The 16,634-nt window shown below is 31.0% G+C and overlaps 1 protein-coding gene across 2 annotated transcripts; it reads right to left on the bottom strand.

Annotated features, from left to right (window-relative positions):
* Positions 1–2,614: 2,614 nt before the first annotated feature.
* On the bottom strand, positions 2,615–13,760 carry LOC129946882 (NECAP-like protein CG9132). 2 transcript variants are annotated; one of them, XM_056057248.1, is made up of 5 exons: positions 13,538–13,760; positions 13,049–13,254; positions 12,794–12,996; positions 12,530–12,729; positions 2,615–4,056 (listed from the first exon to the last, which is right to left on the bottom strand). In XM_056057248.1, exons 1-5 carry the CDS (start codon positions 13,618–13,620, stop codon positions 3,993–3,995), a joined length of 756 nt encoding a protein of 251 aa, XP_055913223.1. In that variant the 5' UTR covers positions 13,621–13,760; the 3' UTR covers positions 2,615–3,992. The 2 variants fall into 2 exon arrangements, with proteins under 2 accessions (XP_055913223.1, XP_055913224.1); XM_056057249.1 differs by having other exon boundaries at positions 12,794–12,984; positions 13,538–13,759.
* Positions 13,761–16,634: the final 2,874 nt, after the last annotated feature.

Here is a 16,634-nt window from a genome sequence, read left to right as displayed (position 1 = left end):
AAGTTAAAAACAAACACATACAATTCGAAAAAATGCATGAAATCTTTATTTTAATGGATAGTACGGTCCATATAATTTAATTTTTGAAAATTATTTCATGCAGATGTTGAACTTGACCGCGCCTCAAGGAGCCCATTGCTTGTTCGTTTGTACGACGATTCATGGTGCAACAAAACACGAAACGTGCGTCAGCTGTTTAAACCAGTGTTGCCAACAAGATAACAGGTACAAAATCTCCCTTCACTTCAAAAGGGATTTTTTTTGTTTTCAAAAGGATTTTTTTTTCTTGATTAGCTTTTCGGTAATAATTTTGTTTTCGTCAGTACTTGCAGTTAAACCTCAAACTCAGACGAATTCTTTAGTAAGATCTTATATACTAAAGTCTAATGGGCTATATGTTCTGATAAGATATCCATTTTTGAAAAGTTTTTGTTCCTAAATTCCGAGACATGCTAATTAAAATGCCCGCCGAAAAGAAACTCTTGAAACAAGGTGAAAACTTGGCATACAATGCACTAACAAGTATGTTTGTATTTTTTACAAGAAAAGACCTTAAAAGATTAAAACCGCAAAAAGTTCCATAGAAGCAATTAATGTTATCATAATGATATCTCCACACAAAAAACACTTCCATTCTGTCAAAATCATGATACCTCATATATTAGGCTTATACCTTTCCAATTTACGCATTGACACCTGTAAGGTTAATTTTTCAACCTAGTTATATATTATATTGTAATTATTTATTTGTATGTTTTTATATAAAAATTTAAAATTCAATGAAGTCCACCCTATTTAGCCGTTAAAAACAAAAATCGACCTAGTTTTGAATAAATTTTAATTTTTGATTGTGTTTGTAGTTGATGCGTACAAATAACAAATAATACGCAAGAATAACAACAACAAAATAATTGAATATATTTAAAATCTAAAAATATGTCAACATTTCTTTTTTCAAAAAAATTGAACTTAAAATGAAATGAGAATTATTAATTTCAAAATACCTACAACGTTATATTGTATACATAGCTACAAACATACATATGTATTTGTATATGCCAAATATGGCAATATTTAATTTTTAACAAAAATTGAAAATTTAAAATCTAACGACAATTTTTAAATTCCAATACCTACAACGTTAAAGTTTACATAGCTACAAGCATATGAATGCATATGCATATCTCCTCTACATTCACACGTGAAAGCAAAAAAAATGTAAACAAATATTATTCCTTTTTGGTTTGAAATTGGTATTTGAAGGATTCGTCCACAATAGCCCCTACACTGTAGCCTTAACTAAAAGCACTTTGCAGTTTTAAGATTTGCAGATAATTCACTTTTTCCCATAGTTAAGACCTCCATTTTGGTATGGCTATTGGTTAGATACAACCCTCCGTTTGGACACAATAGCCCCTACACTGTATCTTTAACTAAAACCATTTTGACCATGTTTTCTTGTGCCACCATGATTTTTTAAAACTTCGTTGCACCTACGACCCATGGAATCCACTAACTTGCCAAGAGTGAAGAGGGCTCTGTAGCGTTCTCTTCCGGATTCTATAAATTGGTAATGTTGCCATCACCATGCTTAACGTATCGTAAGCAGCATTTTTGGGGTTTAGTGACTGCTGCATTTAACTCCTTCCTAAGGTCATCCAAAGATGGAAATTGGTTCGGCTTTTATTTCCGTACCAAAAAGGCATCGAGCCTTTTGGAGATAGTCCGCTTTTTGCGGTGCTGCTCCTGTTGTGGTTCAAAATGAATGGCTGTAAATATATTGTTTAGAGCAATTAGGCCTGCGATATCCGCCATTGATTTGATGACCATAAAGTATTAATAATTATTGCAACAAAATCTGCTTAAAAGCGATAGCATTATAAAGTACTGTTTTTGATCGGTCATATACAGTGGGGCACATTTGTAAATATTTACTGCAAAAGTTATAATCTGGCTATTATTTTTTCCATCAAATCTGTACGTGCTTAAATTTTTGTCAATTTGCCAAGTCCCTTATTTAGGGACTTGTCTTGATGATGATATTTAAAGTTAAGCAGAATCTGAAGTTCTCAGGGAACTTAAAGATTTAAAAATTGATTTTACGATTGCGAAGAAATGAATGTTCAAAGAATTGAAAGTACTTACTGCTTTTTTGGCAATATTTAGTTTTCACTTTATTTTCCATACCGTTTTGAGTCCTTTATTAAATCAAATTAAAAAAAACTAGAGCATCGTTTCGTCTCTGAATATGTTTTTCTGTTTTATTGAATTATATTCGAACTCACATAAATTTAAAATAAGATTTTGTTATTATTAATTTCATTTTTAATAGTTTTTTATTGTTGTTTTTGTTTGTTTGTTGTGGTTGCATTATATTCTTAATTAAGAAAATCAAAACATAAACTTGTATTTATATGAGAGAAAAAAATAAAAAATTATATAATTGAAAAAGAGAAATTTAAATTCAAAGTTATTTTATTGATATAAGATATTTTGATTTAAAGCAGATAATAAAAAGAAGAAGAAAACAAAAAAAGAAAACAAATCACAGAATAAAGAGAATAATTTCCATAATATTTTATATTCATAATGTATTATAATATATTATTAGTTATTTGTTTTTTATATTTTTGTTAAATAATATTTATTTAAAGAACAAAACAAAGAAAGAAAGGAACTAGAAAATATACTTATTTAAATTTTGTAGGATTGATTTTTGTTTGTTTATTTATTTAAAAAGATATCAATTTAATTGCGGAATGTTTCGATCGCTGCTCATCATAAGTTTATGTGTGTGTTTGATATTTGCTAAGTTAAAAATTATTTGTATTTAATTAAGCAAATTAACGATTAATTAAGTAATTGTAATTAAAAAATTCATAAAAATCACAATATTTCTTCAATAATATTATAATCATTACATAAGAATTAATAATTTTTTAAAAATATGAACGAAGGAAACAAAGTTTGATTGATATACATATTTTTTAAGGGGGAACCTCACTGCCGTTTAGGACAGCACAGGGCTAACAACTATTTTCAGGGTTTTTTTTTGTTTTAGTATGATTTTGTTTTGTTAATAATTCACTTTCATTGTATTTTGTGTTGTTTGTTTGTTTGTTTTTATTTAAAGATAGGCAATAGCATAATAGTATAGATTTACATTGAATATAATCCAAAATTGATGTCCAGTTATAATCTTTCATCGATTTGAGTTTTTTTGAGTTATGTACTTTACATTTATTTTATATAATAATATATTTTTGTTTTTAAATATCTAAATACATATGTTTATAGATTATTAATTATAGAAACTTAAAAAAATATATCTAAAAAAAAAAGAAAAATTAATTGCCTTCATACATAAGTACAAAAATATTGTATTTAAAAATTAACAAACAATTTTTTGAATGCTCTCTGCCCCTAACAAGAAGATTGGAATATTATGTTTTCTTTTTATGTATGTATGTTTCATAAACTATTTAATTTTCGATTGCTGTATTATTCGTTAATACTATTAATTTGTTTCTTTTTCTAATGAATTAAATAAGAATTATAACAAATTTTTAAATATTTTTCTTTTAACTAAATTTAATTGAAAACAAAAATTAACTACAATTTTATTTAATTTTTATAAATGTTCTTTTTTTTTGTTTTATTTTTTTCGGGCCAATGAATTATTATTTTTAAACATTGGTTAATTTCATGATTTTATTTATGTTTTTTTTTACTTTATGTATTTTTGTATATATATATATATATAATGTGTGTGTGTGTGTTGTAAAAATACAGTTCAACAATATTTATACATATTTTTTTCTTCGTTAAATGTTTTATCATTCTTATGAATTAGATATCTTATTTAATTTTTTTGTATGTAAATATTTATTTGTTTTTTTTTTTTTTGTTAAATTATTATTTATTATTTATTCATTATGGTTGTTGGGTGTTTTTTTTTTTATTTTTACAATAGCATTTAAGTAATATATGATTTAGAACTGTACCCAGTTTGCGTTTGCTGCCGATGACTGCTGATCTTGTGCTTGGTTGTTGGCTCTGGAAAATATTAAAGAATAATTTATTGGCATTGACTTTTTTGCTGTTTTTTTTTATAATAAAAACAAATAGAACTTTAAATGGAATTCGGCACATAGAAATACATTTTGCTAGATTTTCTAGAGCAGAGGTTCTACAACTTCAAGGATCAGTAAGATTTTGTAACACACAGCTCTGTTAACTTAGTGATTCTATATTTTTAACTTCCCATAGCAACTTATTGTACTGGGTTCAATTTGTTGAATTGAAAATATTGACATTTCTCGACGTTTCAAGGTCCTAGAGTCGAAATAAAAGATTTTTGGAAAGATGTCTGTGCCTGCGTGTGTTCGTTCGTTCGTACGTCCGTACGTTCGCTACGTTTTTTCGTCGTCCATAGCTCAAGAACCAGAAGAGATATCCACTTCAAATACATTTTGTTATACAGATAATAGTGTAGAAAGATGCAGAAAGGGCTCTCAAGAAAATGTCGTTAACCCTTAATATCTGACAAACAAATAACGCTAGAGACTTGAATTAAATTTTATATTATACAGTGGCGGTCAAAATAATAACAGTGTAATAGGCAAGAACCTCTAATTTTCCATAAAACAATAACACAGCCACTTTTTCGTTACTCTACTGTATTTTCGTACTCGGAGTAATTATGTTTACAGGTGTACGTGCAAGTGATAATTTAAGGCTAAATTCTCATTGCTTTGTTTAAATGGCGCTTTGTGTACTGTGATTTATTATTTTAGGCGAGCAAAATAATTTAAATTTTTATTTCAAAACTGATAAAAAGTTAGTCCTGTTATTCTATTTTATATTTCCAATAAACTTCATTTCAACTTCTTGACGCTATTGCTGGTTCAGGTCTTAATGTTATCAATAAATACCCAACTAGATACGCTCCAAATTGTTCCCCAAGCCTACTTGACCTCATTATTGTATCTGAACCAACAAACATTATTCTCAATGATCAATTATGTTTTGATGGAATATCAGACCACGACTTCTCTCATTCCCAAGTTCCTTCTACATTTACTTTTAGAAATTTTAAAGTTTTTTTTACAAAAAACAATACTAAAACTTGGTAAAAACTTACTTTGACTCTAATATCTTTTTTAAATTTAAAGGTATTGGTGTCAAACTTTTAGAAATTCAGTTAAAATTTTATAAAAATCCGACAGTCAGTTTTTCTCATAAAAATTAAAATCTACAAAAAAAAATAGTACGCAATCTCGTGAATAAATGAAGGTATTGACTTCAAAATGATTTCATTCTGTTATAAATTTTCTTAGAAACATATCTGTATCTGTTTATAAAAGAATTAAAAACTTTCAAAAAATGCTACTAAAATTGGTCAAAATTGGTTTTCGGCTAAAAAATCTCGTTAAAAAAAGATTTCGAAATTAAACTATTTCATCATATGCAAAATATTGTTGGTTTTAAAGCCCTCGATCTAGAAGCTTTTTATATTGATGCCAGCAGCGTGGCCTGGAGTGATTGTTACAATTTAGTGCATGTAGATAACAAACTAAACTTCATTTACAACCATGTGAAGAGATTGTTCGAAACGCATGTTCCTCTAAAAACGGTAAGAATTCAAAACGAGAAATGTCCATGGTACAACTTTGAAGTAAAGAATGCGATTAAAAGTCGCAGAAAATACTACCTCAAGTGGCGGCTTTCTCCAAATCCTACAACTTGGTGACAATACTGCTACTTTCGTAATCAAGCAACTCTCATTACCCGTTGCGCCAAAAGTAACTTTTTCGCCTCGAAACTCAAAACAAATCTTTCTTCTAAACGGCTCTGGAAAAATCTTCGTGACATTGGTATTGGTAAAAAGCCAATTTATAAGTGTGAACTTGATCCTAATGACCTAAACAATCAGTTTACTCAAACAAATCAATTAGCTACTAGCTTTGAGCCCAAGGCTGGCTTACTTTATGATGGAGTTAACGATTTTTACTTTGAGACGGTAACTGAAGGCGAAATTATACGAACTTTTAAATCCTTAAGGTCCGAAGCTATAGGCGAAGACGGTATTCCGCTAAGATTTTTGAAACTTGTCCTACCCTGCTTGATTAACGCTCTCACTCATGTTTTTAATCACTGTATTGTCACTTCTACGTTTCCTATTGCGTGGAAAGCAGCCAGGATAACTCCTGTTCCGAAAAAGCCCACACCTTCCGAACTCGCCGACTACCGGCCAGTAAGCATTTTACCTTGCATGTCCAAAGTTCTCGAAAAAATCCTTACTAAACAAATTATTGACCATTTTACGTCCAAAAGATTGCTGTCTCCATACCAATCTGGATTTAGAGCTAACCATTCCTGCTCTACAGCAATGGTAAAGATGTTAGAGGATATAAGACTCGAATACGATAAAGACAATATCTCAGTACTGTGCCTATTGGACTTCTCGAAGGCTTTTGACAAAGTTGATCATCGAGTTCTTTGTCAAAAACTTGAGCACTACTTTGGTTTTTCGAATTCAGCTGTTCGTCTCATTGGTAGTTATTTGTGTAACAGAACTCAGCGTGTATGTGTTGGAAACAATTTTTCAGCACATACGTACTTGAAGTTGGGCGTGCCACAAGGCTCTATTCTGGGGCCAATTTTGTTTTGTGCCTTTATCAACGATTTGCCTTCGCCATAACCTTTGAAGGAAAAGCAGAAACGAGGGGACGGAAACAATCTCTTACACCATCTTATAAAAAACGTGTTGTTCGCTTTTCAAGGAATAATCCCGCAGCAGCAGCTACAGAGATTGCAGACGAGCTTGAGGTTCCGTGCGGTTGGCATACGGTGAGGAGAATACTAAGGGAGCAAAACCTAAATGCAGTCCAAGAAAGGTTTCACTTTTAAAGAAGAACCATATAGTTAAAAGCATGAAGTTTGCGCGCGAGCATTTAGGATGGGCTCCTCAAAAGTGGCGAAACATTCTCTGGACCGATGAGTATAAGGTAGTTCTCTATGGTGGTAAAGGATCTCGACAGTTTGTGAGAACACTTCCGAACATGGAATATAACTCCAGATACACCACAAAAACAATTAAGCATGGGGGATCCAGTATACCATATGCCGAATACGAAATGCCGCTCAAATGGGTCTGCCAGCAAGATAACGACCCAAAGCATACCAGCAAAGCAGCCAGGCAATTATTCCAAGATAATATATGATTCAGGTCATGGAGTGGCCTGCATAGTCTCCTAACCTCAATCCCATCGAAAATCTTTGGGCAGATATTAAAAAAGAATTATTCAAGGCAAAACCAAAAACTAACAGAGTTATGGAGCGTTACTGAGCAGGCTTCGCAATCAAGTCAGGGGCTTATGGAGGCAATGAAACGTCGCTGTGAAGCAGTTGTAAAAAATAATGGTCATGCGACCAAATACTAGCTTTTATTAAATAAAATACCTTTGAAAAGAACTTTTTGTGCACTTGTTTTATTTTAATTTAATAGAAAAGGAAAATCACTGCTACTATTTTGAGATTTATTTAATTTTTGGATTACTGCTTAGGTAATTAGCAATAAATTAAATTCCATTCTTACGAAAAATTAAATTTTAATGAATATTAAGGAGTTTTACTTAAAAACATTTCCAACACCAACGTTTTTTTGTATGCTTTAAGTTTTATTTAAAATAATTTTCCATGCACTGCTATTATTGTAACATTATACTAAACAAGTACATTTTTGGAAAAAATAAAATTTATAAATTAAAAAAAAAACTAAAAATGATTTTATCTCCAAAACAATTTTGTGCAACGAAGAATAATGTTTTTAACATCTGGTAAAATTTTGAGAAAAATCAAATTGATAGTTTTTTGGTAAAAATTGAATTTCTACTTAAATATCTTTTCAAAACTTTGAGATTATGGCTTCCAAATTTTGTTTCTTTATTTTATAAGAAATATTGTTTTCAACATTTGGTAAAATTTTGAGAAAAATCGAATTGAAAAATTAATAAAAGTTGGTTAAAATTGATTTTCGACTCAAATATCTTTTCAAAAATTTGAGATATTGGATTTAAACAACTTTTATCTTTTAAAAAATATTGTTGTCAACATTTAGTAAAATTTTGAGAAAAATCGAATTGACATTTTTTTTACAAAAAACAATACTAAAACTTGGTAAAAATTTACTTTTGACTCTAATATCTTTTTTAAATTTAAAGGTATTGGTGTCAAACTTTTAGAAATGTATCTTATAGAAAATGTTGTTTTCGACATTCAGTTAAAATTTTATAAAAATCCGACAGTCAGTTTTTCTCATAAAAATTACAATCTACAAAAAAAAATAGTACGCAATCTCGTGAATAAATGAAGGTATTGACTTTAAAATGATTTCATTCTGTTATAAATTTTCTTAGAAACATCTGTATCTGTTTATAAAAGAATTAAAAACTTTCAAAAAATGCTACTAAAATTGGTCAAAATTGGTTTGCGGCTAAAAAATCTCGTTAAAAAAAAGATTTTGAAATTAAACAATTTCATCATATGCAAAACATAGTTGGTAATTTTACACGAACACTTACAAACCTTTTTAAGCAAGACAATTCGACAGACGGGATAGGAAGTTATCAGTGTGGGTCGCATCTCTTCCTCTTTTTTTTTTTATTAAATTTTCAAAGTGATATCTCAAAATGTATTTGAGTTTAATACGTGGATTGTACTAAGTGCACTTAGTAGCTAGGTATTCAATATTTAGTCTACAACCATGGCAATATTATTAGTCGTACAGTAGTTTTTATGCACAATCTCAATTTCCAGTTGAATATTGTTATGTACTTGTTTACAGAAATATAACAAATTCATCGATAATAACTTCTTAATAATCAAGGTTCGAATATCAGTGACGGTAGAAAACTTTTTTAATTAATATGAATGAACCAAAAACCACAAATAAAGGAACATGATGATTGCTTGGCATCCGTAAAAATATATGTACATATGAAATTCCAGTCTTGTGGTAGCACGATCAAGTTGTTATTGTAATATTTAAACTCTTAATTATTAAAACAATGTGTTTTCATAAACGTCTGCCTAACTTAGACATGGTATTAGACATGTTCATAAAGTCAGATTTGCGATGGAACAAATGCAGATGAATTGCAGAAGATTTGTTCATAATTCTCATAAAGGACATGACAGCTAATTGGAAACGAAAATAACTGGCAGCCATTTCAGGAAACAGTCTATTAGACTTCATAAAAGCCTCTAAATGGCCAGAGCAACACTTCAGGGAATCACAATAGATCTATGTTAAACTAAGTGTCAATCGCCAGCCACACATAATCTAACCTCTGCCATTATATTATGAAAGAAAAAAACTTGAAGCTTCATGCATCTTAGAATTGAATTTTCTGTTTCATATAAAAACAGATTAGATTTATGATTTATGCTTAAATATTATACATCAATTATGAGCAGCATAGTCGATTTTACTAAAATTTAGTTGATTGAATCTGGACTGGAACTTTCTCCACAACCAATCATAACGCGATGGGGGACATGGCTCGAAGAGGTGAACTACTGAGCCAAGCATTTTGAAAAGATTGTTCGGGTTTTTGATACTTTTGACAACGAGGAAGCCGCATCAGTTATGATTTGTAAAGATCTTCTTAAAAAAAAAAAAAACAGAATTGAAAGCCGAATACATTTTTTTGGCATCAAGGTATGGGTTTCTAGTAACATCAATTTCAAAACTTGAATCACGTCGTTTATCGATCAATTCCAGCACACAAAATAAAAGTCATGCGGTGAAGACGATCTACAGCAATAACAGCAAGGCTGGAAATCAGTGAAGAAAAAAATAGAAAATGTAATGGAAAAAATGCTGGCTAAAAGTAATTGCAATGGCTTTGTCAGGAGAGAAATTAATAGAAGTTGAAGACTATACAATTGCTGAAGTTTTAGCATTCAAATACGATCTGATCACTTCTGTTCACGTTGAACGGAGCTTTTCCATGTATAAAAGTGTTTTTCGATAAAACAGACAAGGCTTCCTTTTCAAAAATTTGCGTGAAATGTTAGTTATTTACAAACATTTGCAATACAATTTCTTATTGATCGCTGACATTAAAAAATTTCTTTTATTCGAAAATAAATTTGGTTTGTTAACTTTTAATACCACTAAACAAATTTGTTGGATGTTTTATTCATCTCCAAAAGGTTGGAGTGAAGAAGAAAAGTTTTGAATTTTCTTTTTTGATTGGTATATAATTTCCTAATGCAAATAACACTTCTTATAAACATCTTTTACATTTTTTGAGCATATTTCGAGAGGATATATTTGATTTTTTAAAGGGTATATTATAAGCGCTTAAAACTAGTCTTTTAGGACATATTTTTGGTTGCCCTAATTATGATAAAAGACGTTTTGAGTGGGTAGATTGTTAAGATAAATAACATATGGCGCAGTGCTGCGATGGTGTTATACGATAACGTTGGAAATTTGCATTTTGACAGGTGTCTATTTCGCAAAGGTAAATTCAAAGGAGATAATTACTTATTTCTCAAATTGCGATAATTTCAACTGATCTTCGAATTTAAGATTATTTTACCCGACTGATAAGCTTTTGGTACAAAAATCCATTAGTCTTTGTTTGTTCTTAAATAAATGACATTGAAATTTGAACTATATATATTTTATTATCGTTTTGCAGTTTTTCTGAATTGTTGTCTCTACTACAAACCCACATGTCAAACTTAAAACAGCTCAATTTTATTTTTCTCTTCTGCTTATCACTAGCGGGTATTTGCATCGCGTTTTCTACCACTATTGCTCAACTTAAAGCATAATGGATCAACTTGAGAATTTATTACAACTCTTTAGTTCAAAAGCAAGTTGTATTTGTATCTTTGTATTCACTAATTCGTTTTTTAACTTCCCATTTGAAAATCTTAGGTTGGATCTTCGAATTATAAAATATCCCTAGGATTTTTTAAAAACAAAACAAAGAACAGTAATTCTCAAAATTGAATTTGACTACAAAGAAAATACCGTGTCCAAAAAGCCCGGAGGTTAAATTTAATCGAGGGATTATGAATTTTTGTAGGCAATAAGCGGTTCAACAAAGCCCTAGACGTACAAACAGACTAATTAAAAATTGAAATGAGAGAGAGTTTAAAAAAACAATATGCGCCTAATCGTATCGTCACTTAGCGACTTTACATTTTTTGATTCGTCTTAGATTTTTATTAGTGCACGTTCGCCTACTCATTTTTGGACTCCCACTTTTATGTTCTTTTGAAAGGGCAACTTTATTTCAACTTTTTTTTTACCCTTCTATATTTCCGCTGATCCTCCAACCTTTGAAAGTCCAATGATTTTTAATTATCTATCCTTAAACATTTATCCCAATTAGATATATAATTCACAGCCTAAACTTTCTCAGCTAGTGCTGTTTATTGCTTATATTAAAATGTAAATTTATTTTGTATTTAAATAAATAACAATAATAATACCCTTATTTACAGCATTTTGCGTTTCCGAAACGTCGAATGTTTAAATCGCTATTCGTTAAATAACTATACCCCAAATATCCAAGAAGGAATCATTATTTTCATCTCAATTTCTAAGTTTGCTTCAACTTTATTTTTTTTTCAGGAGTTAAGATCTAAAGTTGGTTAAATCGAGAGTAGGAAATCGTAATGATATTGATGCGAGAAAAACAAAATCACAAGTTAAAAATAAAAATACTCTAGTTATGTTCAACTCCGACTGAAAAAAATGGCGTTTTTTTAAATTCTTTGGAGTATTTGACAGATACGTGTGTTTCAACTTTAGATTTGTATTTGTTCTATGCGGCTGTTGAAAAGCATACATAAAACATATCACGTCAAAAAAAAAAAATAATTTGCAAACATTGGATTAATATTCCCCAGAGCAGGATGTCTGCCTTGTTGCAAATGCTCCCCAATGTGGTTATACTGCCGAAAATAAAATTAACGGCGCAACGAAGCGCTTTAAGGACAAGGTGTTGGTCAATCATGGTCGTCAAATTTTACATTGTTTTCTTTAAATCAAAAATAATTCTTATTCTTCTTTATCTTCGCCTTTTATTTTATGAGAAACAAAAAAAAGAGGAATACAAATTTAAATTTGAGAAAAAACTTTCAAGATCGTGCTTTTAACTTCTGCTTTTTAAGTAAGTTGAGAAAACCTGAAGTTGACCAACTCGAGAGTTGAAAATCAAAAGTTGAAACCGTGAAACACTGAAGAAAAATAAATACACAAGATGAGAATAAAGATCTCCAAGTTGAGTTCAACTTGTGGTGAAGAAAATGGCTCTCGGCCAATTTGTTGCAAAATTTGAATGCAATTGTTTTTAAAGCAGATATGTTTGCATTAAATGTAAATTTTTAGTAACAGCAAAAGTTCTATTGATTGTTTTTGGATATCGATTCCGAAAAATAAATTTTATAATAAATATTTTGTCTTCTTAAACGAAAGACGGGAAAAAATAATAATCCTTACCCAGCAGAAGCGTAATCACCCCATTCGGTGCCAGTTTGAGGTTTATGTGCTGGTGAAGCAGCGGGGCTCTGTCGAACGCTGCCACCACCTCCGGATGGTGGTGGAGCGATTTTACCCACTCCACCAGGCGGAGGAGGCAAGATTCCGGTACCGCTTTTCGTTTTAGACGTCCGAGATGGTCCATCCGAGCCATCTTTTTTCTATAAAACAGAAATCAAATTCAATCAAATTTTGAAGCTTCTTCACACACAATGTGTACGTTACAGTTATTCTCATATTAATTTTAATCGTTTCGCCCTCCTTGAAACCAAGATCCAACTCCTGCTTGGGTTCGGTTTTCTCTTTTTCTATTTGCTCCTGGTTCTTAACCCACTTAAAGTGATCCTGTAGCGCCACATTGAGATCAAACGAATCAGAACGATCGCCAAAACCGAGCCCAAGAAATGCCGATCGACCTGTAGAAGATCCTGCAATCAAATAGTCACACTCTTATAAAAGGCCATTGTTTTCCAAGCATACCATTATCGTCTTGCACCCGAATCACAAAATATCTCGAGCTGTCCGATACAGCTTCGATAGCAACACCAGGATATGTATCAATGGGACAATTGGCAAACAGCGCACCAGACGTCTTGTCCTCTAATTTAAGATTGACTGTGGTGCCCTTGGCCACCAAACGCATACGTCCCGTCCACGTTGGTTCACCGAGATTCCAGTCAGCAGCTCTGTAAAGTGCATTGTTGGCAACAAAAAAGGGGCAGTCAATTGAGTTGAGTTATAAATTCTTTTATTGATAACGAATCTTTCTTTTAACTCGCTTAACGATTTTAAGATGGAATAAGTAAAAACAAAACATGTACGAAAATAATTCTATAATTATTTTTGGCATAATTATGTAGTTTTATTTTCGTTTAAACAAAAGGATTTAAGTTTTATTTATTTCTGTGAATCATCAACGTAATTTTACAAAAAGCTACAAAAAGAAAAGAAATCAAATCTTTCTTTCACCTGTATCCTCTGTTGCTGGCCCTTGGGGGAATTTTGTAGATGAATACTTCGGGCTTAACAATTAACACGCTTTCGTATTCCATGTTTTATTTAATTTGCTTATTTAGTGAGTGGCAATTTAATGATTAAATTTGTGTTAAAAGGATAATTTTGTTAATATAATTTGCTTGCAGTAACTTTGGGTTTTCTCTGTGGTGGGGAATCAATTTTTATTTCGTGTTTCCTTTTTGTTCTACGTTTTGACAGTTTTTTTCTTTGAAATGTCTTCTTTGGTTGACATTTCTTAACCACAAGAAATGTTATGGACACGATGACACTTAAACTTAGCGAAAATCAAAATTAAGCGAAATATGAGAAAGGTTGATTGCTTTTTCTTTTTATTAAGGAATTACCAACTACTTGAGACTTGTCAGATAAATCGGATTTGTAATTTTTGATAAATGACATTTAAAATCATCCAATTTTATCAATGTAAGGTGACAGTTAAGGATAATAGCTAAAACTAAGGTAAAATTCCTGCTTTTAAAAAACTGCAACATTTTGGTAGCTGCCAAGGTTTATGAATTTTTAAAAACAAGACAGTGTAGGTATATTATCACAAGATAGCCAATTTCGTACTTTTATTCCGATATATTATTGGAAACATTGGACAATTTTACTATGACAATTATTATATTTGTGATTATAATTGGAAATTGTTTAATCAAATTGCATCGTCTTATGTCAATCCTTCTGTTTTTCCTTTTTTCAATAGATGTTTTCACCAGATGTAGTAAGTGTGGCATGACGATTAGTGCGTTTAACGATCATGCTAAAGGCCTTAGGTTCAATCTCTGCCTGTGCCATCTAAGGTTTTTTTTTCACGGGTACTGCCTCTTGCGAGGAATTACCAATTCCCCCAAGAATAATTAATGTAATGAAAAGCGCTTTCTCAAATTACGTGATTGGATTCGTCTAAAAACTAGAGGTCGCCTCCATCCCTGACAACGTTACTAGCACACCGGAAGGGTTGAGAGTTGTACTTCATTAGGCTCTAGTAATCAACGGACAATAGCGCAATATTGTATTTTATTTTTACACGAAAAATTGAATGTCGACTAAGTTTGTCAATTTTTTTTAAATCAAAATCGGATTATGATGCGTCTATGGTGGAAGGCACTTTAATGTGTGGTAAACAGAAAATGTGTATTACGCCTTATGTACACATAAAATCTATGTTTTGGAAGCACTTAATACAACAGAATTGAATAATTTTCATGTTCAGATTTGAAAGTAAATAAACCGCAATTTGCCACTTTAAAATTTAACTCTAAAAAAGGTAAGTTAATTTTCATTCTACAAAATGATTACTTTAATATATTTTGCGTTTATTAGGAACAAGTATTAATTTATTAGAAATAGAAATGAAACATATTTAAAATTTGTTTAGGTTACAAAATTAAATATTTAGGTGCTCATGGTTCACAAAGATTATCTTCAATTTATTTAAAATCAAAAGCTTGTGCTGATTGCTGCGGATACGCTTTGATTTCCTGAACCTGGTGAAGTCTAAAATACACACTCAAAATACTTTTCCGCATCAAGGGCTCCATTTTGTCCCCGACTACCTACCTAATTTTTATGAATGATCTGTTCGTCCCTTCCTTGCGTTTTTTTATATTCGGTTCCAGACTCACGTCTCCCTCCTGTTTGAAGGTGCAACAAAATATGATGAACTTATTAAATTTTGATCTTAGCAAAGCATTTTAGTTAGAATGGGGAATTAGAAACGGCATGGAATTTAGTCCACAATGTTGTTTTGTATCATTGGACCTACTCCATTACCACTATTTATGGTTGGACCCCCCAATCGAATATTGTGGAAAGATCACATAACTTTTGGGGTTGTACACCAGAAACTTAAAATACAACACCCGAAAGCTAATTTAGGTAGTTTTTTTATAGTCGAAATTGGTAAACATAGGGTTATACAGTTTATCGCCTTGATATGGAATTGTACAAAAACATAAGTGCTAGATGCATACTTTTATCTTTCCTCTCCACATGTTACATCATTTGGCCTCACCCTTTTACCGTTATTTTAACGAAATATACTCTGATGGAAAATTTAGGTGCTCAAACTAATAGGAATAACCATCATTTTACCCTTGAGTCGAACTTCGTTCGTACTATGACGTACAGAGATTCCATGCTCAGCTCTACAGCGCAAATGTGGAATATGCCTTACCCACCACGCAATATTTTTCCCTATCATTGTGATCTTCAAGAATTCAAAATTAATATACATAAACACCTTCCTAACGACTCCCATATTTCTTAATGCTCACTCTATGTCTCAGATGTTTAACTCAAAAGCGAGTAATAAACCGATTGTACCCTTTTTTGTACCTTGACAAAGCTCAAAAGGAGTTTTAAAATTTGCCCATAGGTAGTAGGTACTTAATGACGATGAGTAGTATTATTTAAAAAGAATCCTAAAAAAATGTCTTGTTTTTGATTTTGCCGTTTCCATAAACAATATCTTATATTACCAATAATCTTTTCTTTAATTTTTTAGTTCAAGTAAGAACTTACTGAGTTATTATTATCTGTGTAACTTTTTACCCCATGACTTGTAATAAAATCACGGTTGTATCAAAAATACGTTTGTTGATTTGTTCTCTTAAAATAATATATTCTCAATAACTTTGATATAGTAAAATAAATTTGAAGCTAACGACACATTTGAAATAATTCAACGAACTTATAAAAGTATTCACTTACAAGGAACATATCGTCGTCGTTCTATTAAAACTCCATTTTTTGTGTTTCGAGATATTTGCATTAAAAGTTTGAAATCAACATGCAAATTAATAGATTTTAGGAATTTTAATTCTTTATAATTTAAAAATGGTGCATCGTAAAGCTTAGAGAGTTTTGAAAAAATATAAATTTTGTCATTTGCATGAACTTAGTGTATTTATTTCATTTTTGCGGAAAATTTACTTAGGGAGTTTTCAAAGAACGACGACGATATGTTGTGGCGCAACAATCCATTGGGAACTAAGGCCTAGTGACTTACAACTCTTAACCATTCTTTTGTGCGAGTAAAGTTGTC

Source organism: Eupeodes corollae, chromosome 2, assembly GCF_945859685.1.
Source record: "Eupeodes corollae chromosome 2, idEupCoro1.1, whole genome shotgun sequence".
Taxonomy (NCBI): domain Eukaryota; kingdom Metazoa; phylum Arthropoda; class Insecta; order Diptera; family Syrphidae; genus Eupeodes; species Eupeodes corollae.
This window is presented reverse-complemented; position numbering and strand designations above follow the sequence as displayed.